The sequence below is a fragment of the Lontra canadensis genome, unplaced genomic scaffold, assembly GCF_010015895.1.
Source record: "Lontra canadensis isolate GAN:19392208 unplaced genomic scaffold, GSC_riverotter_1.0 scaffold206, whole genome shotgun sequence".
Lineage (NCBI taxonomy): Eukaryota > Metazoa > Chordata > Mammalia > Carnivora > Mustelidae > Lontra > Lontra canadensis.
Genome location: NW_022631200.1, coordinates 1,276,722 through 1,304,337, shown reverse-complemented (window position 1 = coordinate 1,304,337; position 27,616 = coordinate 1,276,722). Strand labels below are relative to the sequence as shown.

At 48.8% G+C, this 27,616-nt stretch overlaps 1 protein-coding gene across 1 annotated transcript; it reads left to right on the top strand.

Moving 5' to 3' along the window:
- Positions 1 to 3,083: 3,083 nt before the first annotated feature.
- LOC116861870 (leukocyte immunoglobulin-like receptor subfamily A member 6) lies at positions 3,084 to 25,979 on the top strand. Its single transcript, XM_032848739.1, is given in 18 exon segments — positions 3,084 to 3,143; positions 3,300 to 3,335; positions 3,517 to 3,804; positions 3,946 to 4,248; positions 4,976 to 5,278; positions 6,986 to 7,117; positions 21,159 to 21,165; positions 21,715 to 21,848; positions 21,999 to 22,034; positions 22,209 to 22,493; positions 22,636 to 22,851; positions 22,854 to 22,937; positions 23,189 to 23,386; positions 23,389 to 23,484; positions 23,704 to 23,914; positions 23,916 to 23,998; positions 25,484 to 25,531; positions 25,632 to 25,979. Coding segments are annotated over 18 exon segments (2,670 nt in total). The 5' UTR covers positions 3,084 to 3,109; the 3' UTR covers positions 25,808 to 25,979.
- The last annotated feature ends 1,637 nt before the right edge of the window (positions 25,980 to 27,616 follow it).

The following is a 27,616-nucleotide window of genomic DNA, read 5'->3' as shown; positions in this document are numbered from 1 at the left end:
TCTCCAGTGTCTCACCTTCCATCTAATTAGGAGGCAAAAATAAATATGTGAGACTTTATTTTGTCCCAAGAATCAGGAATCAGATGTCTCCGTTCATCTGATGATAGCTGGTAGAGTTTTCCAGAATTACCATCTGTTTGAGGGAACTCAAGGGTGTTCAAAGTGACAGCCTGCTGGTGAGCTGCTACACTGGCTCTAAGAAATAATCAGTTTTTAAAAAGCTGTCCTTCGTGGCATTTTACCTTTTCTTTAGTGTAAATATGCCCATCACAGCCAATATCAAGGACCTCCGTGAAGGCACTGTGTGCCCAGGTGGGAGTCATGGATACACTGTCTTTCACATGTGATTGTGATCCAGCTACTGACACACCTCACTGGTGACGCTAACATGCTTGTATGCCTTCTTCTATTTTATTTTCCCCCTTTCTTTTATAAGTAGACTCGGTCCAGCATGGAGCCCAACACAGGGTCTGTAACATGAACCTGAGATCAAGACCTGAGCCAGATCAAGTCAGATGTTTAATGGACTGAGCCACTCAGTGGCCCCTCCTTCTATTTTAAACATTTATTTTATTTATTTGAGAGAGAGAGAGAGAGAGAGTCTCAACCTGACTCATCTCTGAGCATGTTCACTGACACAGGGCTCAATCTCAAGTCACTGAGATCATGTTCTGAACCAAAACCAAGAGTCAGACACTTCACTGAGTCACCCACCAATGTGCCCCTTCTTCTAGCGCCCAGAGACTCCTTGGCCTTGAGAATGTGGGCCGTGCTGACCCTTTTGCCTTTCTCCCTTCACAATCCCATGGGTGAGTAAGCATTCTTCACTCATCATTCCTTACAGGTGTTTTTCCCAAATCTCTATTTTTCTTCTGTTCAAAGGTCAGCTTCCGTCAACTTCCTTTACTCCACCATGAGATACGGAAACACAGATTTCATGGACACTTCCATGAATACCAGCACCTGCCTGTTTTGTCTCCATCTGTAAAACACCTGACTATTGGCCAATGCGACTGTTGCCTGACACCCTCCTCATTGCTTTCCTTCCAGAACTCACAGTACCCAGTGTCCTTCCTGTTCCCCAGATATCTGCAGGATTTCATTTCAGTCTGTCTGTTTTGCACCTCACAAAGCATCCTCAGCATTGTCTTCCAGTTTCATGTTCTGCTCTCCAGCTGTGTCTTCTCACAGATGAAACAAGTACTTGCATTCTGTTATATCAAAGATTTATTTATTTATTTATTTTTATTATGTCCAGTTAGCCAATATATAGTACTACATGTTGGCTAAGTTTTTATTATTATTATTATTATTATTATTATTATTTTACCTCCAGAGTATTTAACTAATTCATTTCCAATTTCTACCTTTTTCCACGATATAACTTCTGTTATTACTTCAAAAATCCAATGTTCACTTTTTCAATATTCATGTGCTTAAAGGAAAATGAGTTTCCCATATTCTGGCTGTTCCACTGGACTATGATTGACGACTCTGCACACAGTTTTACATAGCACTCCTTATCACACTGGGGCCACTCTCTGATGTCCCTTCTTGTTGGACACTCACTTCCCACACCCCAGAGTTCCAGACACAGTTGCTCCCAGAGCTGTCCTGAAGCTCAGGACTGTAAGGAGTAGATGGTCACAGCCCCAATTACCCCCTGGCATCCATCTTCCAGCTTAGAAATGGAGCTTGGATGTGTCTGGCAGGGATGGCTCCCATGGGGAGCCACACACTCTTACATGGGCAAGACACCACTGGGGGTGGTGCACTGGATGGAACCATTCCACACACATGCACAGAGGATGTGTCTCAGTGCTGACCTCAGGGCTGGGTCAGTGGGCATAGACATGTCAGTGCCCACTCCACACAAGGTGGAAGGGTCACTACTTCCACAGTCAGCCAGAAACTGGATGCCCTTCCTGCCTGTGAAGACCTGGCCACCCATCTGACCTCAGAGAGGCAGAAATCAAATTTGACCACCCCCAACTTGACCCCAGGCACTGGTGGTCACTCAGCTTTGGCCTCTGTTCTATTGAAGTCCCCCAAATTCCAGAAATTTTTGTTTCTCTTTTCTGAAATAGGCTGTTATCAATAATTTCAGAAACATAAATAGCATTTCTGAGTGCAAACAGCTCATGGGGTCTCTTGAGAGGTGCATCACTGGTCCACCTTCACTGTGGGATCTGACACATGGACCTCTTCGGTCTTAACCACACCACTCTTAATCAGGTCAGGAATCTAACAAGATTCATCCCATCCACATTCCAGGTCCCACTGACCCCCACAACCACACTGAGAGTGGGGTTGAGGACAGCATGCTACAGACCAGGTCACTGTGCTCATGGTCACCCAGGCAGTGGACACTGGAGTAGTAATGACATGAGAATCAGCTCTGTCTCCCATATCAGAGCACTCACCCACGTATTGTTCCCTACAGCTTACAGGCAAGACCCCAGGTGGGGAGCATGACTCTGTCCCTGCAGCAAGGGGTGCTGAGGAGCCAGGAGGGACTCACACAGGCATGTGCCCATGAATGGGGTGTGGACCATGTCACAGGAAAAGAGAGAAGTCCTTGGAGACTGTGACAAAAAGGAAGCTCACACTCTGGGGCCAGGAGAGGGGCCGTGTTTCCTTCCCTAATTGCCCGTTTTTCTCCTCTGGGCTCATTGCCACCGTGACCTTGACCTGGACCATTCAGAGATATCACATGCATGTCTGTGCTGACATGAGCTCCCCAGCACAGCAGGAGCCCATGTCCCCTGCAGCGTCTCTGAGTCTGGGGACCCATCCATGGTGAGGACCAAGGGTTGTGGGGATGAAGGAGACCCATGGGGAAGGCTCTGGGAGGGAAGGACCTGCCCTGGTCCCCTCACCTGGATGGGGCATCTCAGGAAGACTTGGGGTCCCCCTGCTGCACTGTCATGGACACCACAGCCAGTCTAGGCCTGGGGAGGGGCCGTTCCCCTTCCTGTGAGGCTGCTGATGTGACAACCCTGTGACAGGCAGGACTGGCCTCCGTGTGGCCACACCCTGTGTGTTTGTCTGTCCTGTGGTCACAGTGGGCCCTCTGTCTGCAGAGCCAGCACCAGAGAGAGGAGACACCATGACCCCCACCCTTACGGCCCTGTTCTGTCTCGGTGAGATCTGAGGAGGGGAGGGGACACCCTAGTCTGGGAGGGACACGCCCCACAGACAGGCCATGATCTCTTGGAGACTCCAGGCACAGGAGGCTCATGGGGAGGAGGGGATCTGCTAGGATTTGGGGCAAACCTCTCACAGGGACTCTCTTCCAGGGCTGAGTGTGAGCCCCTGGACCCAAGTGCAGACAGGTGAGTCTGTCTCCAGGGTTCCCAGTCCCACCTCCTCACTGGGGACAAGGGTCACCCACCAGGGAGTAGGGGATGGAGACCAACAGCCCTGGGCTGACAGAGTGGGACGTCTGGGGGTTTGGTGCTGAGATGGGACCTGGGGGTGGGGAAGGTCTGAGTCCCAGCCTCTGTTTCCTTCCAGGGACCCACCCAAAACCCACCATCTGGGCTGAGCCAAGCTCTGTGATGCCCTGGGGGACACCTGTGACCATCTGGTGTCAGGGGAGCCTGAAGGCCCAGGAGTACCGCCTGCGTAAAGAGGGAGACTCATGGAACTGGGACTCACAGAAGCCACTGGAGCCTGGGGACAAGGCCAACTTCTTCATCACACACATGACAGATGTACATGCAGGAAGATACCGCTGTGACTATCTCAGTCAGACCGGCTGGTCAGAGCCCAGTGACCCCCTGGAGCTGGTGGTGGTGACGGGTGCGAGCCCACTCAGGGTCCCAGATTCAGACTCTGCCCTCTGGAAGGGGGAACTCTCAGGGGTCTCTCTAACACAGCCCAGCCTGGGGATAATGTGAGGGTCTGAGCCCCATTTAACACCACCCCCTCCTCCTCTCCTAGGATCCCAGGACAAACCCAGCCTCTCAGCCCTGCCCAGCCCTGTTGTGACCTCAGGAGGGAACGTTACCCTCCAGTGTGCCTCATGGATGGGAATCCACAGGTTCATCCTGATGAGGGAAGGAGAGCGCCAGCCCTCCTGGACCCTGAACTCCCAGGCAGCCCCCCGTGGGGGGACCCAGGCCCTGTTCCCTGTGGGCCCCGTGACCCCCAACCACAGGTGGAGATTCAGATGTTATGGCTATTACAGCAACACCCCCCAGGTGTGGTCGTACCCCAGTGACCCCCTGGAGCTGCTGGTCTCAGGTAAGAAAGTCTGACTGTTGCCCCATATGTGTTTTGAGGAGCCAGACAGTTAACAGGGACTCTGCTCCCGGGGAGCCACAATGAGAGGGTGTGTGAGGGGACCACGGGGACTCACAGGTCAGTCACGGAGGTTGACGGACAGTGAGACCCGGGGGTCAGAACAGGAGAAGGGGAGGCTTGGGGAGACTCAGCCCCTGCTATCCACGGCTGGTCTCTCCCAGGTGTGTCGGGGAAGCCCTCCCTCCTGACCCAGCAGGGCCCTGTTGTGACCTCTGGACAGAGCCTGACCCTCCAGTGTCACTCTGATGTTGGCTACGACAGATTCGCTCTGTCCAAGGAGGGGGCACCTGACCCTCCCCGGCAGCTTGGCCGGCAGCCCCAGGCTGGGCTCTCTGGGGCAGACTTCCCCCTGGGCCCTGTGAGACCCTCCTACGGGGGCTGGTACACATGCTACGGTGGTCACACTCTCTCCTCCGAGTGGTCGGCCCCCAGTGACCCCCTGGACATCCTGCTCGCAGGTGAGGTCTCACGGTCAGGACCCCAGATTCTGCACAGGTTCTACCAGGGGATCCCCAAGTGGTGGTGGCCAGGACCAAGGGTGTAGGGTCCCCAGGGAGGGAGAGACAGAGAGAGACAGGGGATGGGATGGCACAGACTTGGAGGACACAGACAGACGCACTTCAGAACAAGGATTGGACAGCCCCTCACCTGCCCTTCCTCTCTCTAGGACAACTGCCTTTCACACCCTCCCTCTTGGTGCAACCAGGACCTACCGTGGCCCCAGGAGAGAATGTGACCCTGCTGTGTCAGTCACGGAGCTCTGTGGACAATTTCCTTCTGTCCAAGGAGGGGGCAGCCAATCCCCTGCTGCGTCTAAGATCACAGTACCGAGCTGGGCAGCACCGGGCTGAATTCTCCATGAGTCCTGTGACCTCAGCCCATGAGGGGACCTACAGGTGCTACGCCTCTGCCAGGACCTCCCCCTACCTGTTGTCACAGCCCAGTGACCCCCTGGAGCTGCTGGTCTCAGGTGAGTGGCCCTGACCCTGTCCTGTCTGAGCTCTGTCAGCTCAGGACCCACGTCTCAGGAAAGCCTGACATGATAACAAACATGGGGTTCATGGGGTCTCCACAGAGGAGGGTCCTGCCCTGGAGATGTTGGGAAGATCCACAGTGTGCACCCGGTGTCCCCCATCCTGCAGTCTCAGCAGAGTAAGGAGTAGGGGCTGCATGGGGGGTGAGTGAGGATGATGGTGAGTGGACAGCGCCTCCCACTCGCCTCCTGTCCCTCCATAGCTGAATCCAATCCGTGGTGTCAGCCCCACAGTACTGTGTCCAGGACAGAAGCCTCCGCACCTGCAGACACCGCTCGGCTGCCCCCATGCTCATCTGGGGGACTCCATGCTCCTTGGTGAGCACCTGAGACCTGGGAGTGTCGATCCAGGCTCACAGGAGTCTCCAGGGAGGCTGCACCCCATGTCCATATGCAGCCTGGTGACCACTCTGCACTGTGTGTGGACACTGATCCAGTGTCCCTGTGTCTGCTTCTCACACCTTCTAGAGCAGCACCTGCAGATGAGGACAAAGGGAACTCAGGTGACAGGGACGCCAGACTCAGAAACCATCCTCCTTCTCCTGTGTGCATTGGGTTAGACTGGATTCACAGGGTCCTTGTGGGGCACAAGCTCTGGGCACTCCTGGGTCTCAGCACATTTTCAATGAGTCTCATTTATCTTTTTTGTTTGTTTATTGGTTGGTTGGTTTATTTACTTATGTAGCTCTTCTTCCCATCTCTATCCACACTGCATGTGAGCAATAACGGTGTTCCTATGACCCAGTGCCTGACCATCACCTTTCGTGGATACATATTTATATGTCTGTTGTAGATGTGCGCACACAGATCTCTCTCCCTCTCTCTCTCTCTGTGAGTGAGTGTGTGTGTGTGTGTGTCTAGCACTGTGGTATCTGTAAGTATTTGAAGAATGAATTAATGAACATAACCAAGGAGGAATACTGTAGGTATAGAATAAAGTGCTGACCCTGAAGGAAGGGAGCTGGTTGACATGGAGGGACAGGGACCCAGCCCCAGACATCATCCCCTCTGTGCTCCTGACAGTCAGGAGCCCTTGGCTCCAGCCCCTTGTCCATGGATGCTGCTGGGACCTCAGCTACTGAATAAGTGGGAACTGTCATCTGCAGGGACATGAGCCCAGGAGGTCTTGTGTCCCAGACAGAACAGAGAACATGTGAGGACATGATGATTTCTGTGCTGGGAGGCCATTTTTCTCTGCAACCCTGAGCTGGTGGGGCACAGCCAGAATCTATCCCAAGTGACTCAGAAGCAGAGTCTGAAATCAAAGAGAACAAGGAGGCTGAAGGAATCCAGTGAGGAGAGCAGAGGAAAGCCCTCTAGTGCAGAGAAGGGCTACTTCAGAAACTGTACAAAAACCACATAGTGACAGGCTGAGGATAGAGACACAGAGCAGAGGACAGGCGGGACAGGGGTCTCCAGCTCCTTCCTTCTGCTTCCATCTTCCCTGCAGAAGCCACTGGCCCCGTGAGCCCACCCCAAAACAACTCAGACCCCAGCAGTGGTGAGTAGGAGAAATTCTCAGTGATGGTTCTGGTGTGGAGGGGGTGTCCTGTCCGGGGGAGGCAGGTCCCCTGAGTGGACATGCAGGATATGGGTGATTTGGGTCCTCTCTGACCTCTGCAACCTCTCTGTCCTCATTCCTAGCCTCGGACCCCAGAGATTACACGGTGGAGAATCTGACCCGCCTGGGCGTGGCTGCCTTGATCCTGGTGGTCCTTGGGATTCTGCTGCTAGAGGCTCAGCACAGCCAGAGAAGGACCCCAGATGCAGCCAGGAGCTAAACACGAGGCGGAGCAAAGCCACCACTCCCTGTGGCAGAGCTGTGGGCATGAATCCCAGGTGCCCAGAGGGATCTGGAGGAAAGCCCGCAGCTCACCCTCGCTGATTTGTCTGCTGACAACATCGAGGGGGAGCATGGTTCAGGTGCAGGAGGTGCACCTGGGCTGCTCCCTGTCCAGGACTCGTCCCCCTTGACCTGTGGTGCTTTCCCTCCTGCATTGTTGGACATCCTGGTCTTGCCCCTCCTTCCTCATCCCTGTGAGTTGAGGGTTCGTACCACAAGGCAGGACTGGTTCATACCTTCCTACAGCGGCAGCTCTGGTCCACCTTCGTGGGATACATTTTCCTTCACTTTCCATTTCCACCTTCCCTGATGTCCACTACTGCCCTCCATCCCTCAGCCGAAAACACAGACTCTGTTTTCATAAGTAAATAAGTGGGTGAAAATCAGGTCCACGTTGGAACAGATGAATCCAAAACCATTCCCTGAACCCTCTCTGGACTCACAGAGCTCTTCTGTCCTCATGCGGCAACACCTGGTGGAATCTTCCAGAAACACCATCAGTTTGAGTGAGCTCAGGGGTGTTTGAGGTGAAGTCAGGTAGGAGCTGCTACACTGACTCCAAGGAATAAATGGATTTTCCTTTTTTTTTTTTTTTTTTTTAGTTGTGATTTGAGCGCCTTAGAGTTTCTTTCTGTGCGGCACCTGCCTTGGGCTCAGGTCATGATCCCAGGGTCCTGGGATGGAGTCCTGTGTTGCGGGATGCCTGCTGAGTGGGGAATCTGCTTCACCCTCTGTCCCTCCTTCCCGTTTGTGTTCGCTCTCTGTCTCTCTCTCAAAAATAAACAAATAACATCTTTAAAATAAATAAGTAAATGAATGTACGAATGAAGATAAAGTTGTGTGTAACCGTCCCTCAGAACAAGGTACTGACCACACATGCTTGATCATGGACCAGCAGGCGTGCCTTGGAAAGGATGATACACGTCCTTGCAGTGGAGCAGCTGGGGTCGCCCGCCTGCTCAGGGCGGTACTTCCGTTTTCTCCCCTTCTCCAGAGATCACCTGTAGTTAATTAGATGATTCCTCCAAATGCCTTTACTCAACCACTAACCCCATCCTGCTTGGTCAGGCATATCTGGTTTATCTATAATCTGCTTCCTCCTTTGTTGATTGTTATCTCGTATCTAACAAAGACGGGACTGAGGTGTTGTTCTGGGTTGCAGTCTCCGCACCTGCCGACCCCTGCTCCCACTCTCTGGAAGCGGACTTGTTTGTGCCTCGTTCTTCCCCCGAGTGCCGTTGGGAAGTGGCAGTTGTCATTGTGGCTTCTGCCTGTTTCCTTGCATGTTTATGTAAGGTAAGTTATGAAACACTTCATAATTGTATACATTTGAGCAAGCATTTAGCGTAAAAATTGATTTTGTGCACTCACACATCTTAGGAATAGATTTGTAAATCTGATAATCTTACGCAGATTTTTTGTTATTTAGTCACCACACAGTACATCATTAGTTTCTAATGCAGAGTTCCATGATTCATTGTTTGCATACAACACCCAGTGCTCCCTGCAACCGGTGCCATCCTGAACACCCAACACCAGGCTTACCCATTCCCACCTTCCCCTCTAAAAACCTCAGTTTGTTTCTCAGAGTCCTCATGATTCATTCCCCCTCTGATTTACCCCCTTCATTTTCCCCTTCCTTCTCTCGATGTCCTCCATGCTATTCCTTATGTTCCACATAAGAGTGAAACTATATGATCATTGACTTTCTCCGCTTGAATTATTTCATTCAGCATAATCCCCTCCAGTCCTGTCCATGTTGATACAAAAGTTGGGTGTTCATCCTTTCTGATGGCTGAGTGATATTCCATTGTATATATAGACCACATCTTATTTTAATAGTGACTCTGAATTAAATGGGCCTAATGCTCTAATCAAAAGAGACAGGGTATTGTTGGGCTGGCAGAAAGAAAGGGCTACTTAAGATGGCGTAAGTTCCCGCCACAAAACCTGAGCTCGGACAGGAGAACAAAGACCCAAGCAGGAATCTGAAAACCCCACCCCCGGCCCCGGGCTCCCGGGGACCAATAGGACCCTGACAAGCGGGAATCTGAGACCCCCACCCTGGGCTCCCGTGAACCAATGGGACCCTGACGAGCAGGCGAAATATCCAAATAGGGGAAACTTGCCAAAAGACCCCCGAACTCCCCTCGAGGCCCCTTAAAAGCCCCCTTCTCCCTGCCTTGGGCACGACTTGCCCCACTCTGCTTTCCAGAGTCTTGGAACCTCGCCCGAGGGTGCCCACCTCCTCCCGGCGCAACTTTCCTGGCTCCCCTTCTCCTGAGCCCTGAAACTGCGCCGGAGACGCCTTTAATAAATCTTGCCTTGCACCCACTTTGCTTGGTGTCGTGTTTATCTCGCCGGAAAAACTTTACAGGTATCAGATTGAATAAAAAAATAAGAGCCATCCACATGCTGTCTAGAAGAGACCAGCAGAGTTTCACTCACTTGTGGGGCACAAGGAATAACATGGAGGACATTAGGAAGGAGTAGGAAAAGGAAAAGTGAATTGAGGGAAATCGGAGAGGGAGACGAACCGTGAGAGATTGTAGATTCTGAGAAACAAACTGAGGGTTTTGTAAGGGTGGGGTTGGGGGAGCCTGGTGGTGGGTATTAAGGAAGGCAGGTATTGCATGGAGCCATGGGTGTGGTGCATAAACAATGAATTTTGGAACACTAAAAATATAAAATTTAATTCAGATATTTAAAAAAATGTTAAATAATAAATAAATAAATAAATAAAACTTCATTGATTTCCTAGATTAAAAAAAAAAGAAAGAGAAAGAAAACATTGCCTTATTCCAAGTAAAAGAGGGGACCCAACGGTGAGAAGCTGCGAACACACCTGCTGGGGGGCTCTCCTCCTCCCTCACAGAGATGAAGCCCAAGGCTACACGAGGTCCCTGTCTCCTTGTGCTTGAGGATGTGGGCTCTGCCGACCCTTTTACCTTTGCCTTTTTACCTAAAGCTCCCTTGGGCGAGTAAGGCATCCCTCACTCATGATTCCGTATAAGCACATGTCCCGAATCTCTCTGCTTTTTTTTTCTGCTCAAAAGCTCCCATCAACTTCCTTTGCTTTATCGGGAGACACGGAGACACAGATCTGAGGGACACATCCATGCATGCCAGCAGCCTCCTGCTCTGTCCGTGTCTCTTTACAACACCTGACCACTGGCCCCTGGGACTGTTGCCTGACATCCTCCTCGCTGCTCTCTATCCAGACTCACAGTATCCACCGGTCCCCTGTTCCCTGGGTATCTACATGTTCTCCTTTCAGTCTGTCTGTCTGGCATCGCACAAAACATCCTCAGCATTTTCTTCCAATTTTGTGTTCAGCCTTTGAGCTGCTGCTTCTCACAGATGTAATGATTAGTCACATTAGTTTTTATTTTTATTTTTTTACCTCCAGAGAATTTAATTAATTCACTTCCTAATTTCTATCTTCTTTGCATAATATAACTTCATTATTGCTGCAAACATTCAACGTGCTCTAATTTTTCAGTAGTTCACATTTTTTTTAAAATTTCTTTTCAGTGTAACAGAACTCATTGTTTATGCACCACACCCAATGCTCATGCTATACGTACCCTCCATAATACCCACGGCCAGGCTACCCCAACCTCCCACCCCTCACTCCAACAAAACGCTCAGATTGTTTTTCAGAGTCCACAGTCTCTCGTGGTTCATTTCCCCCTCCAATTTCCTCCAACTCCTTGGTCCTCTCCATATTCCCATGTCCTCCATGTTATTTCTTATCCTCCACAAATAAGCGAAACCATATGATAACTGACTCTCGCTGCTGGACTTATTTCACTCAGCATAATCTCGTCCAGTCCCGTCCTATTGATACAAAAGTTGGTGGATGGAGGCATCCTTTCTGATGGAGGCATAATACTCCATAGTGTATATGGACCACATCTTCCTTATCCATTCGTCCGTTGAAGGGCATCTTGGTTCTTTCCACAGTTTGGTGACCGTGGCCATTGCTGCTATGAACATTGGGGTACAGATGGCCCTTCTTTTCACTACATCTGTATCTTTGGGGTAAATACCCTGTAGTGCAATTGCAGGGTCATAGGGAAGATCTCTTTTTAATTTCTTGAGGAATCTCTACACTGTTTTCCAAAGTGGCTGCACTTGGATTTCCAAGTGGCTGCACTTGCATTTCCACCAACAGTGTAAGAGGATTCCCCTTTCTCCACATCCTCTCCAACACATGTTGTTTCCTGTCTTGCTAATTTTGGCCATTCTAACTGGTGTAAGGTGGGATCTCAATGTGATTTTAATTTGAATCTCCCTGATGGCTAGTGATGATGAACATTTTTTCATGTGTCTGATAGCCATTTGTATGTCTTCATTGGAGAAGTGTCTGTTCATATCTTCTGCCCATTTTTTGATATGATTGTCTGTTTTGGGTGTGTTGAGTTTGAGGAGTTCTTTATGGATCCCGGATATCAACCTTTTGTCTGTACTGTCATTTGCAAATATCTTCTCCCATTCTGTGGGTTGCCTTTTTGTTTTGTTGACTGTTTCCTTTGCTGTGCAGAAGCTTTTGATCTTGATGAAGTCCCAAAAGTTCATTTTCGCTTTTGTTTCCTTTGCCTTTTGTCACAGCCGGTGTGACAAATTGACCAGGGTCGAGAGGGTAAGAGGATGGTGAAAAGAAATTAAGAGACAAAGAGATGGGGCAGGAGGAGCGCCAAGGAGGATGTCCAATAGTGCCAATTTTATTCAAGGCAGCAAGGCATTATATAGCTAACAGAAACAATCATAAGAAAGTATCTATTTTTAGCTGATTACTAAAGAGTTTGCAACATGCACAGAAAATCCTTCAAGCTTTCCCATTATCTATTTCCCAAGCACCAATAGCAGACCTTCTAGCGCCAGATGTTCTGACTTCAAGGCCACTCAAGACATAGTTTATGTAAGCACAGCACAGTCTTGCAATGGTGTAGTCTATAGCCCGTGCAAGGACAGTAAGGACCAGCCAAGAATTTCTGACCCCGACCAAATTGCCTCTATCTGACTAGCAAACATGTGGGAAGTCACGTAGGCGAGTGCACAACACATAGCACAGACCCTTTCTCAAGGCTACTCGACTTCATCGACCTAAGCCTTTTGTTCAGCCATTCAGCCTTTAAAGGAGGCACGAGTCAGGGCCTGGTTTGGTCCTCGTCTCAAGCCTTGCCGTGGCCTCCCCCAGCCTTTGGAGACATATCTTGAAAGAATTTGCTGTGGCTGATATCGAAGAGGTTACTGCCTACGTTCTCCTCTAGGATTCTGATGGATTCCTGTCTCACGTTGAGGTCTTTTTCCATTTTGAGTTTATCTTTGTGTATGGTGTAAGAGAATGGACAAGTTTCATTCTTCTATATACAGCTATCCAATTTTCCCAGCACCATTTATTGAAAAGACTGTCTTTTTTCCAGTGTATATTTTTTCCTGTTTTGTCAAAGATTATTTGACCATAGAGATGAGGGTCCATATCTGGGCTCTCTACATGTTCCACTGGTCTATGTGTCTGTTTTTATGCCAGTACCATGCTGTCTTGGGGATCACAGCTTTGTAGTAAAGCTTGAAATCAGGTACCATAATGCCCCCAGTTTTGTTTTTCTTTTTCAACATTTCCTTAACAATTCGGGGTCTCTTCTGATTACATACAAATTTTAGGATTATTTGCTCCAGCTCTTTGAAAAATACCAGTGGAATTTTGATCGGAATGGCATTAAAAGTATAGATTGCTCTAGGCAGTATAGACATTTTAACAATCTTTATTCTTCCAATCCAAGAGCATGGAGTGCTCTTCCATCTTTTTGTGTCTTCTTTGATTTCTTTCATGAGTGTTCTGTAGTTCCTTGAGTACAGATCCTTTACCCCTTTGGTTGGGTTTATTCCCAGGTATCTTATGGTTCTTGGTGCTCTAGTAAATGGAATCAATACTCTAATTTCCCTTTCTGTGTTTTCATTGTTAGTGTATAAGAAAGCCACTGATATCTGTACATTGACTTTGTATCCTGCCACATTACTGAATAGAACTGTATGAGTTCTAGTAGTTTGGGGGTGGAGTCTTTTGGGTTTTCCATATAAAGTATCATGTCATCTGCGAAGAGAGAGAGTTTGACTTCTTCACTGCCAATTTGGATACCTTTTATTTCTCTTTGTTGTGTGATTGCTGTTGCTAGGACTTCTAATACTATGTTGAACAAGAGTGGTGAGAGTGCGCATCCTTGTCGTGTTCCTGATCTCAACGGGAAGGCTGTGAGCTTTTTCCCATTGAGGATGATATTTGCTGTGTGTCTTTCATGGTTGGATTTTATGAAGTTCAGGAATGTTCCCTCTATCCCTATACTTTGAAGCATTTTAATCAGGAATGGATGCTGGATTTTGTCAAATGCTTTTTCTGCATCAATTGAGAGGACCACGTGGTTCTTCTCTCTTCTCTTATTAATTTGTTCTATCACATTGATTGATTTGTGAATGTTGAACCATTCTTGCAACCCTGAGATGAATCCCACTTGCTCATGGTGGATAATCTTTTTAATGTGCTGTTGGATCCTATTTCCTCGGATCTTATTGAGAATCCTAGCATCCATATTCATCAGTGATATTGGTCTGAAATTCTCCTTTTTGGTGGGGTCTTTGCCTGGTTTGGGGATCAGGGTAATGCCGGCTTCATAAAAAGAGTCTGGAAGTTTTCCTTTTGCTTCAATTTTTTGAAACAGCTTCAGGACAATAGGTATTATTTCTTCTTTGAAAGCTTGGTAGAATTCCCCAGGGAGTCCATCAGGTCCTGGTCTCTTGTTTTTTGGGAGGTTTTTGATCACTGCTTCGATCTTGCTACTAGATATTGGTCTATTCAGGTTGTCAATTTCTTCCTGGTTCAATTTTGGAAGTTAATAGTTTTCCAGGAATGCATCCATTTCATCTAGGTTGCTTAACTTATTGGCAACTTAATATCCACTTATTAACTGTTGATAATAACGTCTGATGATTGTTTCTATTTCCTTGGTGTTAGTTGTGATCTCTCCCTTTTCATTCATGATTTTATAAATTTGGACCTTCTCTCTTTTCTTTTGGATTAGTGTGGCCAATGGTTTATCGAGCTTATTGATTCTTTCCAAAAACCAGCTTCTAGTTTCATTGATGCATTCTACTGTATCTCTAGTTTCTATCTCAGTGATCTCTGCTCTAATCTTGATTATTCCCCTTCTTGAGTGTGGAGTTGGCATAATTTGTTGTTGATTCTCCAGTTCTTTAAGGTATAGAGACAGCTGGTGTTATTCTGGATTTTTCAATTGTTTTGAGGGAGGCTTGGATGGCTATGTATTTCCCCCTTAGGACCGCATTTGCTGTATCCCATAGGTTTTGGGCCGAAGTGCCTTCATTCTCATTGGTTTCCATGAATTGTTTCAGTTCTTCTTTGATCTACTGGTTGATCCAAGCATTCTTAAGCAAGGTGGTCTTTAGCTTCCAGGTGTTTGAGTTCCTTCCAAACTTTTCCTTGTGATTGAGCTCCAGTTTCAAAGCATTGTGATCTGAGAATATGCAGGGAATAATCTCAGTCTTTTGGTATCAGTTGAGTCCTGATTTGTGACCCAGTATGTGGTCTTTTCTGGAGAAGGTTCCATGTACACTTGAGAAGAATGAGTATTCTGTTGCTTTAGGGTGGAATGTTCTGTTTATATCTATGAGGTCCATCTGGTCCAATGTGTCATTCAATGTTCTTGTTTCTTTATTGATTTTCTGCTTGGATGATCTGTCTATTACCGAGAGTGGCATATTAAGATCTCCTACTATTAATGTATTCATATCAATATGACTCGTTCTCTTGATTAACAGTTCTCTTATGTAATTGGCTGCTCCCATATTGGGGGCATAAGTATTTACAATTGTTGGATCTTCTTGGTGGATAGTCCCTTTAAGAATGATGTAGTGTCCTTCTGTATCTCTGCCTACAGTCTTTAGTTTAAAATCTAATTTATCTGATATGAGAATCGCTACCCCAGCCTTCTTTTGAGGCCCATTGGCATGAAAGATGCTTCTTCATCCCTTCACTTTCAGTCTGGGTGTATCCTTAGGTTCAAAATGGGTCTCTTGTAGACAACATATGGATGGGTCCTGTCGTTTTATCCAATCTGCAGCCCTGTGTCATTTTATGGGCACGTTCAGGCCATTCACGCTGAGAGGGATTCTTGAGAGATACGTTTTTATTGACATTGTGTTACCTGTGAAGTCTTTGTTTCTATAGATTGTCTCCATATATTTCTGTTCGATGATATTATTGGGATTTTTCCCCTTTAAAGAACCCCCTTTAATATTTCCTGCAGTGTCATCTTGGTGGTCACATACTCTTTTAAACCTTGCTGGTCTTGGAAGCTCGTTATCTCTCCATCCATTTTGAATGTCAGTCTTGCTGGATAAAGTATTCTTGGCTGCATGCTCTTCTCATTTAGTGCTCTGAACTCAGCTTGCCAGCCTTTTCTGGCTTGCCTGGTTTCTGTGGACAGGCCTGACGTTATTCTGATGGGCTTTCCTCTGTTCGTAAGGAATTTCTTTGCCCTAACTGCATTCAAGAGCTCCTGTCTACAGTTATGATTCATCATTCTCACTATCAGGTGTCTTGAGGTCTTTCTAGATTCTATAATCTTGGGGGCAAAACGTTCTGCCTCCAGTACATGAATGCTGGTTCGATTCGTGAGATTGGGGAAATTTTTGTGGAGAATTTGTTCAACTATATCTTCTAGTCTTCTTTCTTTCTCCTCCCCCTCAGGGATTCCAATAATTCTGACATTGGAACGTTTCATGACATCATTTATTTCCCTAATTCTGTTTCTGTGGCTTCTAAGCTGTTTTCTCCAGGCTTCCTCCTGATCCTTTTTCTTGTTTTTCCTCCAGATTACTAATTCTATCTTCCGTCTCAGTTACCCCAGCTTTTAGAGAATTTAGATTAGATTGGAACTCAATGAGAACATTATGAATATCATCCCTGGTGCCTTTCAGTTCTGCCCTAATCAATTCCATTTTGTCATCCATGGCTTTCTCCAACCTAGTTATTGTCTGGATAATTGTTAGCCTGAATTCCCTTTCTGACATATTGTCTACGTCCATAGTCATTAGCTCTGTTGCAGAAGGCCCAGTCTCTGTATTTTTCTTCTGTTGGGCATTCCTCCTCCTAGTCATTTTGCTGAGAGATGTCCGAACGGATGTAGCTGAATGTATTGACCGTGGTGCAGGCAAGGTGCACCCTGGAATGCTACTGAGCAATCAAGAGTCCCCACCGAAAAGAAAGAAAAAAGAAAAAAAAAAGGAAAGAAAAAGAAAAAGAGAGAGAGAGACAGGAAAAAAAAGAAAGATAAAATAAAAGAGAAGGCCCAGTGCAAATGGGTCCAAGGTAAGATTTATGAAGTATACAAACAAAAACAGACAAACAAAAAGGCTGATAAAAGTAGATGACAAGAGAAAAAAAATAAATATATAAAAACAAAGAAACAAAAAAAGAACCTTGTCAAAAAGAACCCCAAGTATAAGATTTATATACTACCAGGACAAAAACAAATACACAGAAACACTGGCAGAAGAAAAAGATAGGAGAGTGGTTATAAATTCTCAGTGTGGGTGAGGAAGGTTATTTTGATTCTTCCTGGATGTATCTTGATATCTTTGTTAAAGGACTCAACTTTCCTGAGATAAAGGGGGATTAAAAACCGGTTTACTTATAGGGGTGCATTGATTAGGGAAAGGGGATTACCTTGAAGTTTAACTCTACATGAATGTTAAAAAAATAAAAATAAAAAAAGAATAAACTAAACTAAACTAAAATTAAATTAAAAAGAGAAAAGCAAAAGAAAAACACAGGTATATGTATCAAAAAGTTCTGCTTAAAAGGTTATTATAGAGTTTGATGTACTGGATTCTCACTATGATGGTAAATAGGTTTAAAATTTATCTAAATTTAAAAAAAATGATTATAAAAAATGCATGTGACATAATAATTAAAGAGTGAATATTAAAATAAAACTTCTCTTAGAACTGTTATATATGAGGTATACTATTTAAATACAGTGCAAAAAACACAGAAGCATTAATGATAAATTATTTATTAAAGATTTTTTGGATAATTCTAAAAAAATTTATCTATAAAAAAATGAGCCAGAATAGTGGGAACAAATTAAAAATAAAAGCTGTATCTATGAAGTAGTAGTGGTTGTCTTCTTTCTTTTTTCTTTTTTTTTTTTTTTTTTTTGGTTGGCCTTCTGAGGGAGGGGCCTGCCGCATGGGTTTTCAGGCAGTGTTCCCTGAGTTAAGTCCTCCTGCCCCCATCAAGGGGGTGGGCTCTGAGGAAACCGATTTTTCAGGCTTTTGATCTCTGGAATTTTTGATTCATTTGTTTTCTCTCCCCTTGGCGGCTCTTGATGGGTTTGGAGGTTTCGAGGAAAGCAAAGTGCCCCCAGACCTCCCTCTCAGAGACAAGCCTCAGTCTGTTCCCCTCTGAGTGCTCCAGGGCACATCAGTCCCCCCTCGGCCGCGGGCAGAGCATGTTCCCAGTCACAGTCTCTGGGGTCACAGGACCTCCCGCTTGTATCCAAAACCTCGATAACCGCGGCTGTCTGGGTAGCTCCAGACCTCCAGAGGGGTCCCAAGCATGGATAGCGCACTGAGATTCTCCCACTGGCCGGGGCTGGGAGTGCTCAGATTCTCTGGGGTCCCAGAGACCTCCAGATGGTGCCTGCACGCACCTCTCTCAGGCAGGGGTGTGGGGCGTGACTCAGACTCTGGTAGTGCAGCAGAGAGTGCAAAAGGCTGTGGTTCTCCTGGATGGCGAGGCTCCCTGCCCCTCACAGGAGCGGCCACCCAGATGCTCTCGGGAGCATTGGTGGCTCAGGGACCAAGACCTGGCTTCTTCCCCGCACTCTCTCTGGCTCAGGACCAGGGGTGGCTGTGCTGGTTCTGGGGACTTGAGCCCCTGTCCCTAACCGCCCAGATTCCCACAATTTCACCCCATGATCCTTTGCTCTTTTTCAGTGCTTTCAACAGATTCCAAGTTAATGCTGGTCCCCAGTCACAGGGCACTCTCGTATTGGGGTATTACTTTCCAATGGTCACTTCTGGTGGCTCTCTCCCCCTTTTGTGTATCTTCCAATATCAGTCCAATGTTCCCACTCTGCTTTACCTGCCCATTGTCATCTTCTGCCCCCACTGAGATCCAGAAGAGTATAATTCTAATCTGAGGCTGATTTCATGGGGGATCAGAGTTCTTTGGTAGGTAATCAGCTCACTTTAGGGTACAGGTTGAAACAGTGCCTCCTCTTACTTCCGCGCCATCTTGTCTTGTTTTTCTCATTTCCAATTTCTATCTTCTTCCATAATATAACTTCTGTTATTGCTTCAAAAATCCAATGTTCACTTTTTCAATATTTCATGTGCTTAAAGGAAAACGAGTTTCTCACATTCTGGCTGTTCCACTGGACTATGATTGACGACTCTGCACACAGTCTTCCATAGCACTCCTTATCACATTGGGGCCACTCTCTGATGTCCCCTCCTATTGGACACTCACTTCCCACACCCCTGAGTTCCAGACATAGTTGCTCCCAGAGCTGTCCTGAAGCTTAGGACTGTAAGGAATAGATAGATGGTCACAGCCCCAATTACCCCCTGGCATCCATCTTCCTGCTTAGAACCGGAGCTTGGATGTGTCTGGCAAGGATGGCTCCCATGGGAGCCACACACTCATACATGGGCAAGACACCACTGGGGGTGGTACACTGGATGGAACCATTCCACACACATACATAGAGGATGTGGCTCAGTGCTGACCTCTGGGCTGGGTCAGTAGGCATAGACATGTCAGTGCCCACTCCACACAAGATGGAAGGGTCACTACTTCCACAGTCACCCAGAAACTGGATTACACAATGGAGAATCTCATCCAGATGGGCATGTCTGCTGTGATCCTGATGGTTCTCGGGTGCTGCTCTTTCAAGCGTGGCAGTCAGAGAAGACCCCAAGATGCAGCCAGCAGAGAAATCTAAGATAGAGAAGACTGACCATTCAGCAAGGTAGATCCTCACCACTGAGTGGGGTAAATTCTGGAAGAAAATCTGGAGCATTACACTGAGGGAACTGTGTGTTGAGAATGTCCAGAGAAGTAAATATGGTTTGCATGTAGGAAATGTGTGGAAAGAACATGTCTTGCTTGTAGAGGACTTTTTTTCTTTTATTTCTTTTCAGCATAACAGTATTCATTGTTTTTGCACCACACCCAGTACTTCATGCAATCCATGCCCTCTACAATACCCACCACCTGGTTCCCCCAACCTCCCACCCCCCACCCCTTTAAAACCCTCAGGTTGTTTTTCAGAGTCCATAGTCTCTCATGGTTCACCTCCCCTTCCAATTTCTCTCAACTCCCTTCTCCTCTCCAGCTCCCCTTGTCCTCCATGCTATTTGTTATGCTCCACAAATAAGTGAAACCATATGATAATTGACTCTCTCTGCTTGACTTATTTCACTCAACATAATCTCTTCCAGTCCCATCCATGTTGCTACAAACTTGGGTATTCATCCTTTCTGATGGAGGCATAAGACTCCATAGTGTATATGGACCATATCTTCCTTATCCATTCGTCCATTGAAGGTCATCTTGGTTCTTTCCACAGTTTGGTGACCGTGGCCATTGCTGCTATAAACATTGGAGTACAGACGGCCCTTCTTTTCACTACATCTGTATCTTTGGGGTCAATACCCAGTAGTGCAATGGCAGGGTCATAGGGAAGCTCTCTCTTTAATTTCTTGTGGAGGACTTTTGTGCCATGAAGCTGGTAAGTTCTTCTCTACTGATATTGATTGTCCCTGACCGGTCCCTGCCTTTCTCACTCCCATGACATGAGACTGCATTCAGGTTGCAGGTGTGGACCCACACATATGCACACCCTCACAGGCTGGTCCACCTCTCTATATATACACATTTTCCTTCATTTTTATTAACCACATCCTTTGAAGTATACTTCTGTTCCTTATAGGACACAAAATCTGGTTTTGAATCACTGAATAGATGGGGTAAAAGTAGGATCTACTTGGAAACAGATAATGGAAGACCATTCCCTAAACCCTCTCTGGACTCATAGAGCTCTTCTCTGCTCTTCTGATGATAGCTGGCAGAGTTTTCCAGAAATACCATCTGCTTGAGGGAACTCAGGGGTGTTTGAAGGGACAGCCTCGTGGTGAGCTGCTACACTAACTCTAAGAAATAATCAGTTTTTAAAAACCTGTCCTTCATGGCATTTCACACTGGCCAGGGGGTGCACTCGATGGAACCATTCCACACACATACACAGAGGACGTGGCTCAGTGCTGACCTCTGTGCTGGGTCAGTGGGCATAGACATGTCAGTGCTCACTCCACACAAGGTGGAAGGGTCACTACTTCCGCAGTCAGCCAGAAACTGGATGTCCTTCCTGCCTGTGAAGACCAGGCCACCCACCTGACCACACAGAGGCAGAAATCAAATTTGACCACCCCCAACTTGACCCCAGGCACTGGTGGTCACTCAGCTTTGGCCTCTGTTCTATTGAAGTCCCCTGAATTTCAGAAATGTTTGTTTCTCTTTCCTGAAATAGGTTGTTGTCAATAATTTCAGAAACATAAGTAGCATTTCTGAGTGCGAACAGCTCATGGGGTCTCTTGAGAGATGCATCACTGGTCCACCTTCACTGTGGGATCTGACACATGGACCTCCTCGTCTTAACCACACCCCTCTTAATCAGGTCAGGAATCTAACAAGATTCTTCCCATCCACGTTCCAGGTCCCACTGACCCCCACAACCACACTGAGAGTGGGGTTGAGGACAGCATGCTACAGACCAGGTCACTGTGCTCATGGTCACCCGGGCAGTGGACAGTGGAGTAGTAATGACATGAGAATCAGCTCTGTCTCCCATATCAGAGTGCTCACCCATGTATTGTTCCCTACAGCTTACAGGCAAGACCCCAGGGTGGGGAGCACGACTCTGCCCCTGCAACAAGGGGCACCGAGGAGCCAGGAGGGACTCACACAGGCATGTGCCCATGAATGGGGTGTGGACCATGTCACAGGAAAATAGAGAAGTCCTGGAGGCTGTGAGAAAAAGGAAGCCACACACCAGGGCCAGGAGAGGGGCCGTGTTTCCTTCCTTAATTACCTGTATTTCTCCTCTTGGCTCATTGCCACTGTGACCTCGACCTGATCCACTCAGAGACATCACATGCGTGTCTGTGCTGACATGAGCTACCCAGCACAGCAGGAGCCCATGTCCCCTGCAGTGTATCTGAGTCTGGGGACATATCTGTGGTGAGGACCATGGGTTGTAGGGATGAAGGAGACCCATGGGGGGGTTCTGGGAGGGAAGGACCTGCCCTGGTCTCCTCACCTGGAAGGGGCATCTCAGGAAGCTTCAGGGTCCACCCCCTGTACCATCATGGACACCAGAGCAGGTCTCAGGGGAGAGGCTGTTCTTCCTGTGGCACTGCTGATGTGTCAACCCTGTGACAGGCAGGCGGGTATCCATGTGGCCACACCCTGTGTGTCTGTCTGTCCTGTGGTCACAGTGGGCCCTCCATCTGCCCAGCTGCAACCAGAGAGAGGAAATACCATGACCTCCACCCTCACAGCCCTGCTGTGTCTTGGTGAGATCTGAGGAGGGGAGGGGACACCCCTGGGAGGGACCTGCCCCACATCCAGGCCCTGGTCTGTTGGAGGCCCCAGGCTCAGGAGGCTCACAGGAGGAGGGAATCTGCAAAGATTTAGGGCAAACTTCTCACAGGACTCTCTTCCAGGGCTGAGTGTGGGCGCCAGGACCCGAGCCCAGGCAGGTGAGTCTGTCCCTAGGGGTCCCAGTCCTCACTGGGGACAGGGGTCACCCACCAGGCAGCAGGGGATGGAGAACAGTAGCTCTGGGATGACAAGGGGGAGTGTCTGGGAGTTTGGGGTTGAGCTGGGAGCTGGGGGTGGGGAAGGTCTGAGTCACAGCCTCTGTTTCCTTCCAGGGACCCTCCTCAGACCCACCATCTGGGCTGAGCCAGGCTCTGTGATGCCCTGGGGGACACCTGTGACCATCTGGTGTCAGGGAAGCCTGGAGGCCCAGGGGTACCTCCTACATAAAGAAGGATACTCAGGGACCTGGGACAGACAGAAACCGCTGGAATCCGGGGACAAGGCCAACTTCTCCATCACATACCTTACAAATGTATATGCAGGAAGATATCACTGTAGCTACTTCAGTCCCACCAGCTGGTCAGAGTACAGTGACCCCCTGGAGCTGGTGGTGACAGGTGTGAGCCCACCTAGGGTCCCACCTCAGGTTCTGCCCTCAGGAAGGGGGTGGGCTCTCAGGTTTCTCCTCTCACAGCCCAGCCTAGGGATACTGTGGGGGGTCTGAGCCCCATTTAACACCACCACCTCCTCCTCTCCTAGGATCTCATGGCCAAGCCAGCCTCTCAGCCCTGCCTAGCCCTGTTGTGACCTCAGGAGGGAATGTGACCCTCCAGTGTGCCTCACGGATGGGATTCCACAGGTTCGTCCTGATGAAGGAAGGAGAGCACCAGCCCTCCTGGACCCTGAACTCCCAGCCAGCCCCCCGTGGGGGGACCCAGGCCCTGTTCCCTGTGGGCCCTGTGACCCCCAGCCTCAGATGAGGTTCAGATGCTATGGCTATTACAGCAACACCCCCCAGGTGTGGTCGGACCCCAGTGGCCCCCTGGAGCTGCTGGTCTCAGGTGAGAAAGTCTGACTGGTGCCCCATCCGGGTTTTGAGGCTCCCTTAAAAAAACAGCCACCACCATTTTGAGACAGGTTAATGGGGACTCTGCTCCCAGGGTGGACCCAACGGGAGGGTGGGTGAGGGGACCATGGGGACTCACAGGTCAGAGTCACGGAGGGTGATGGACAGTGAGATCTGGGGGTCAAGACCAGAGAAGGGATGTTTGGGGACATTCCGTCCCTGCCATCCACGGCATGTCTCTCCCAGGTATGTCAGGAAAGCCCTCCCTGCTGACTCAACAGGGCCCTGTCGTGACCTCTGGACAGAGCCTGACCCTCCAGTGTCACTCTGATATCAGCTACGACAGATTCGCTCTGTCCAAAAAGGGGGCACCTGACCCTCCCCAGCAGGCTGGCCGGCAGCCCCAGGCTGGGTTGTCTGTGGCAGACTTCCCCCTGGGCCCTGTGAGACCTCTCATGGAGGCCGGTATATGTGCTACGGTGGACACACCCTCACCTCTGATTGGTCGACCCCCAGTGACCCCCTGGACATCCTCCTCGCAGGTGAGGGCTAATGGTGTCAGTCAAGACTGCAGACTCTGCTCAGGTCCTGCCAGGGGAGCCCCAGCTGATGGTGGCCGGGACCAGGTGTATGGGGTCCCCAGGGAGAGAGAGACAGAGAGAGACAGGTGATGGGAAGGGACAGACTCGGAGGACACAGACAAACTCCGACTCCACAGAGCAAGGGCCGGACAGCCACTCACCTGCCCTTCCTCTATCTAGGACAGCTGCCCTACACACCCTTCCTCTCAGTGCAGCCAGGACCCACGGTGGCCCCAGGAGAGAATGTGACCCTGCTGTGTCAGTCACGGAGCCCTGTGGACACTTTCCTTCTGTCCAAGGAGGGGGCAGCCGATCCCCCCCTGCGTCTTAGATCACAGTACCGAGCTGGGCAGCACCGGGCTGAATTCCCCATGAGTCCTGTGACCTCAGCCCAGGTGCTATGGCTCTTCCAAAATCTCCCCCTACCTGTTGTCACAGCCCAGTGATCCCCTGGAGCTGCTGGTCTCAGGTGAGGGTCCCTGACAATGTCCTGTCTGAGCTCTGTCAGCTCAGGACTCACGTCTCAGGAAAGCCTGACATAGTAACACATGTGGGGGCCACGGGGGCTGCACAGAGGAGGGTCCTGTCCTGGAGAGGTTGGGAAGATCCACAGTGTGCACCCGGGGTCCCCCATCCTGCAGTCTCAGCAGAGTAAGGAGTAGAAGCTGCGTGGGGGGTGAGTGAGGATGATGGTGAGTGGACAGCACCTCCCACTCACCTCCAGTCCCTCCATAGTAGAATCTGATGGTGTTGTCAGCCCCACGGGACACTCTCCTGCACAGAAGCCTCCCCACCTGCGGGCACCACTCTACTGCCTCCCACCTGTGCTCACCTGGGCATCTCTATGCCCCTCGGTGCACACATGAGACCCAGGAGGGACCAATCCCGGCTCACAGGAGTCCCCAGGGAGGCTGCACCCTATGTCCATGTGCACTGGTGTCCTCTCTACAATGTGTGTGGACGCTGGCCCAGTGTCCCTGTGTCTGCTTCTCACACCTTCTAGAGCAGCACCTGCAGATGAGGACAAAGGGAACTCAGGTGACAGGGACGCCAGACTCAGAAACCAGTCCTTCTTCTCCTGTGTGCATTGGGGTTAGATGGAATCACACGGTCCTTGTGGGGCACCAGCTCTGGGCACTCCCCGGTCTTAGCACGTTTTCAATGAATCTCATTTATCTTATTTGTTTGTTTATCGGTTGGTTGGTTTATTTACTTATGTAGCTCTTCTTCCCATCTCCATCCACACTGCATGTGAGCAATAACGGTGTTCCTATGACCCGGTGCCTGACCATCACCTTTCGTGGATACATATTTATATGTCTGTTGTAGATGTGCGCACACAGATCTCTGTGTGTGTGTGTCTGGCACTGTGGGTATCTGTAAGTAAATGAAGAATGAATTAATGAACACATCCAAGGAGGAATACTGTAGGTATAGAATAAAGTGCAGACCCTGAAGGAAGGGAGCTGGTTGACATGGAGCGACAGGAACCCCACCCCAGACATCATCCCCTCTGTGCTCCTGAGAGTCAGGAGCCCCTGCTCCAGCCCCTCATCCATGGATGCTGCTGGGACCTCGGCTACTGAATAAGTGGGAACTGTCATCTACAGGGACATGAGCCCAGGAGGTCTTGTGTCCCAGACTGAGCAGAGAACATGTGAGGACATGATGATTTCTGTGCTGGGAGGCCATTTTTCCCTGCAACCCTGAGCTGGTGGGGCACAGCCAGAATCTATCCCAAGTGACTCAGAAGCAGAGTCTGAAATCAAAGAGAACAAGGAGGCTGAAGGAATCCAGTGAGGAGAGCAGAGGAAAGCCCCTAGTGCAGAGAAGGGCTAGTTCAGGAACTGTACAAAAACCACATAGTGACAGACTGAGGGATAGAGACACAGAGCAGATGACAGGTTGGACGAGGGTCTCCAGCTCCTTCCATCTGCTTCCATCTTCCCTGCAGAAGCAGCTGGCACCGTGAGCCCACCCCAAAACAACTCAGACCCCAGCAGTGGTGAGTAGGAGAAATTTCCACTGATGGTGCTGGTATGGAGGGGGTGTCCTGTCTGGGGAAGCAGGTCCCGTGTTGGACATGCAGGATCCTGGGTGATTTGGGTCCTCTCTGACCTCTGCAACATCTCGGTCCTCATTCCTAGCCTTGGATCCCAGAGATTACACGGTGGAGAATCTGACCCGCCTGGGCGTGGCTGTCTTGATCCTGGTGGTCCTCGGGATTCTGCTGCTAGAGGCACAGCACAGCCAGAGAAGGACCCCAGACACAGCCAGGAGCTAAACGTGAGGGGGAACAAAGCCACCATTCCATGTGGCAGAGCGTGGGCATGCATTCCAGGTGCCCAGAGGGATCTGGAGGAAAGCCTGCAGCTCACCCTCGCTGATCTGTCTGCTGACAACATCGAGGGGGAGCATGGTTCAGGTGCAGGACATGTCTGGGCTGCTCCCTGTCCGGGACTGGTCCTTCATGACCTGTGGTGCTTTCCCTCCTGCATTGCTGGACATCCTGGTCTTGCCCCTCCTTCCTCATCCCTGTGACTTGAGGGTTCATCCCCCACAGCACGCCTGGTTCATACGTTCCTACAGCGGCAGCTCTGGTCCACCTTCATGGGATACATTTTCCTTCACTTTCCATTTCCACCTTCCCTGATGGGCGCTACTGTCCTCCGTCCCTTCAGCCCAAAACACAGACTGTTTTCATAAGTAAATAAGTGAGTGAAATTAGGTCCGCTTTGGAACAGATGAATCCAAAACCATTCCCTGAACTCTCTTGGACTCATAGAGTTCTGTCCTCATGTGGCAACACATGGTAGAATCTTCCAGAAACACCATCAGTTTGAGTGAGCTCAGGGGCGTTTGAGGTGAAGTCAGGTGGGAGCTGCTACACTGACTCCAAGGAATAAATGGGTTTTCCTTTTTTTTCTTTTTTAGTTGTGATTTGAGTGCCTTTGAATTTCATTCTGTGAGGCATCTGCCTTAGGCTCAGGTCATGATCCCAGGGTCCTGGATGGAGTCCTGTGTTGGGGGATCGCTGCTCAGTGGGGAATCTGCTTCTCCCTCTGTCCCTCCTTCCTGTTTGTGTTCGCTCTCTGTCTCTCTCTCTCTTTCTGTCTCTCTCTCAAAAATAAACAAATAGAATCTATAAAATAAATAAATAAGTAAATGAATGTATGAATGAAGGTAAAGTTGTGTGTAACCATCCCTCAGAACAAGGTACTGACCACACAAGCTTGATCGTGGACCAGCAGGGGCCCCTGGGGAGAGGACAATACACGTCCTTGCAGAGAAGCAGCTGGGATCTCCCACCTGCTCAGGGCGGAACTTCTGTTATCTTCCCTTCTTGGGAGATCACCTGTAGTTAATTAGATGATTCCTTTAAATGCATTTACTCAACCCCAAATCCTATACTGCTTGAACCGGCTTATCTCTTTAACCTATAATCTGCTTCCTCCTTTTATTGTTATCTCATAGCTAATAAATACGGGACTGAGGAGTTGTTCTGGGCTGCAGTCTCCTCACCTGTGGACCCCTGCTCCCCCTCTCTGGAAGCGGATTTGTTTGTGCCTCGTTCTTCTGCTGTTCACTGTCGGGAAGTGGTAGTTGTGATTTTGGCTTATGCCTGTTTCTTTGCATGTTTAGATAACGTAAGATATGAAATACTCCGTAATTGTATACATTTGAGCAAGCATTTAGTGTAAAAAATTAATTTTGTGCACTCACCACATCTTATGAATAGATTTGTAAATCTGATAATCTTATGCAGATTTTTTTGTTTTTTCATCACCACACAGTACGTCATTAGTTTCTGATGCAGTGTTCCATGATTCACTGTTTTCCTACAACACCCAGTGCTCCCTGCACTCTGTGCCCTGCTGAATACCCATCACCGGGCTCACACATTCCATTGTATATATGGACCACACCTTCTTTTAATAGTGACTCTGAAAATAAATGGACTTAATGCTCCAATCAAAAGACACAGGGTATCAGATTGAATAAAAAAGTAAGAGCCATCCACATGCTTTCTAGAAAAGACCAGCAGAGTTTCACTTACTTGTGGAGCATAAGGAATAACATGGAGGACATTAGG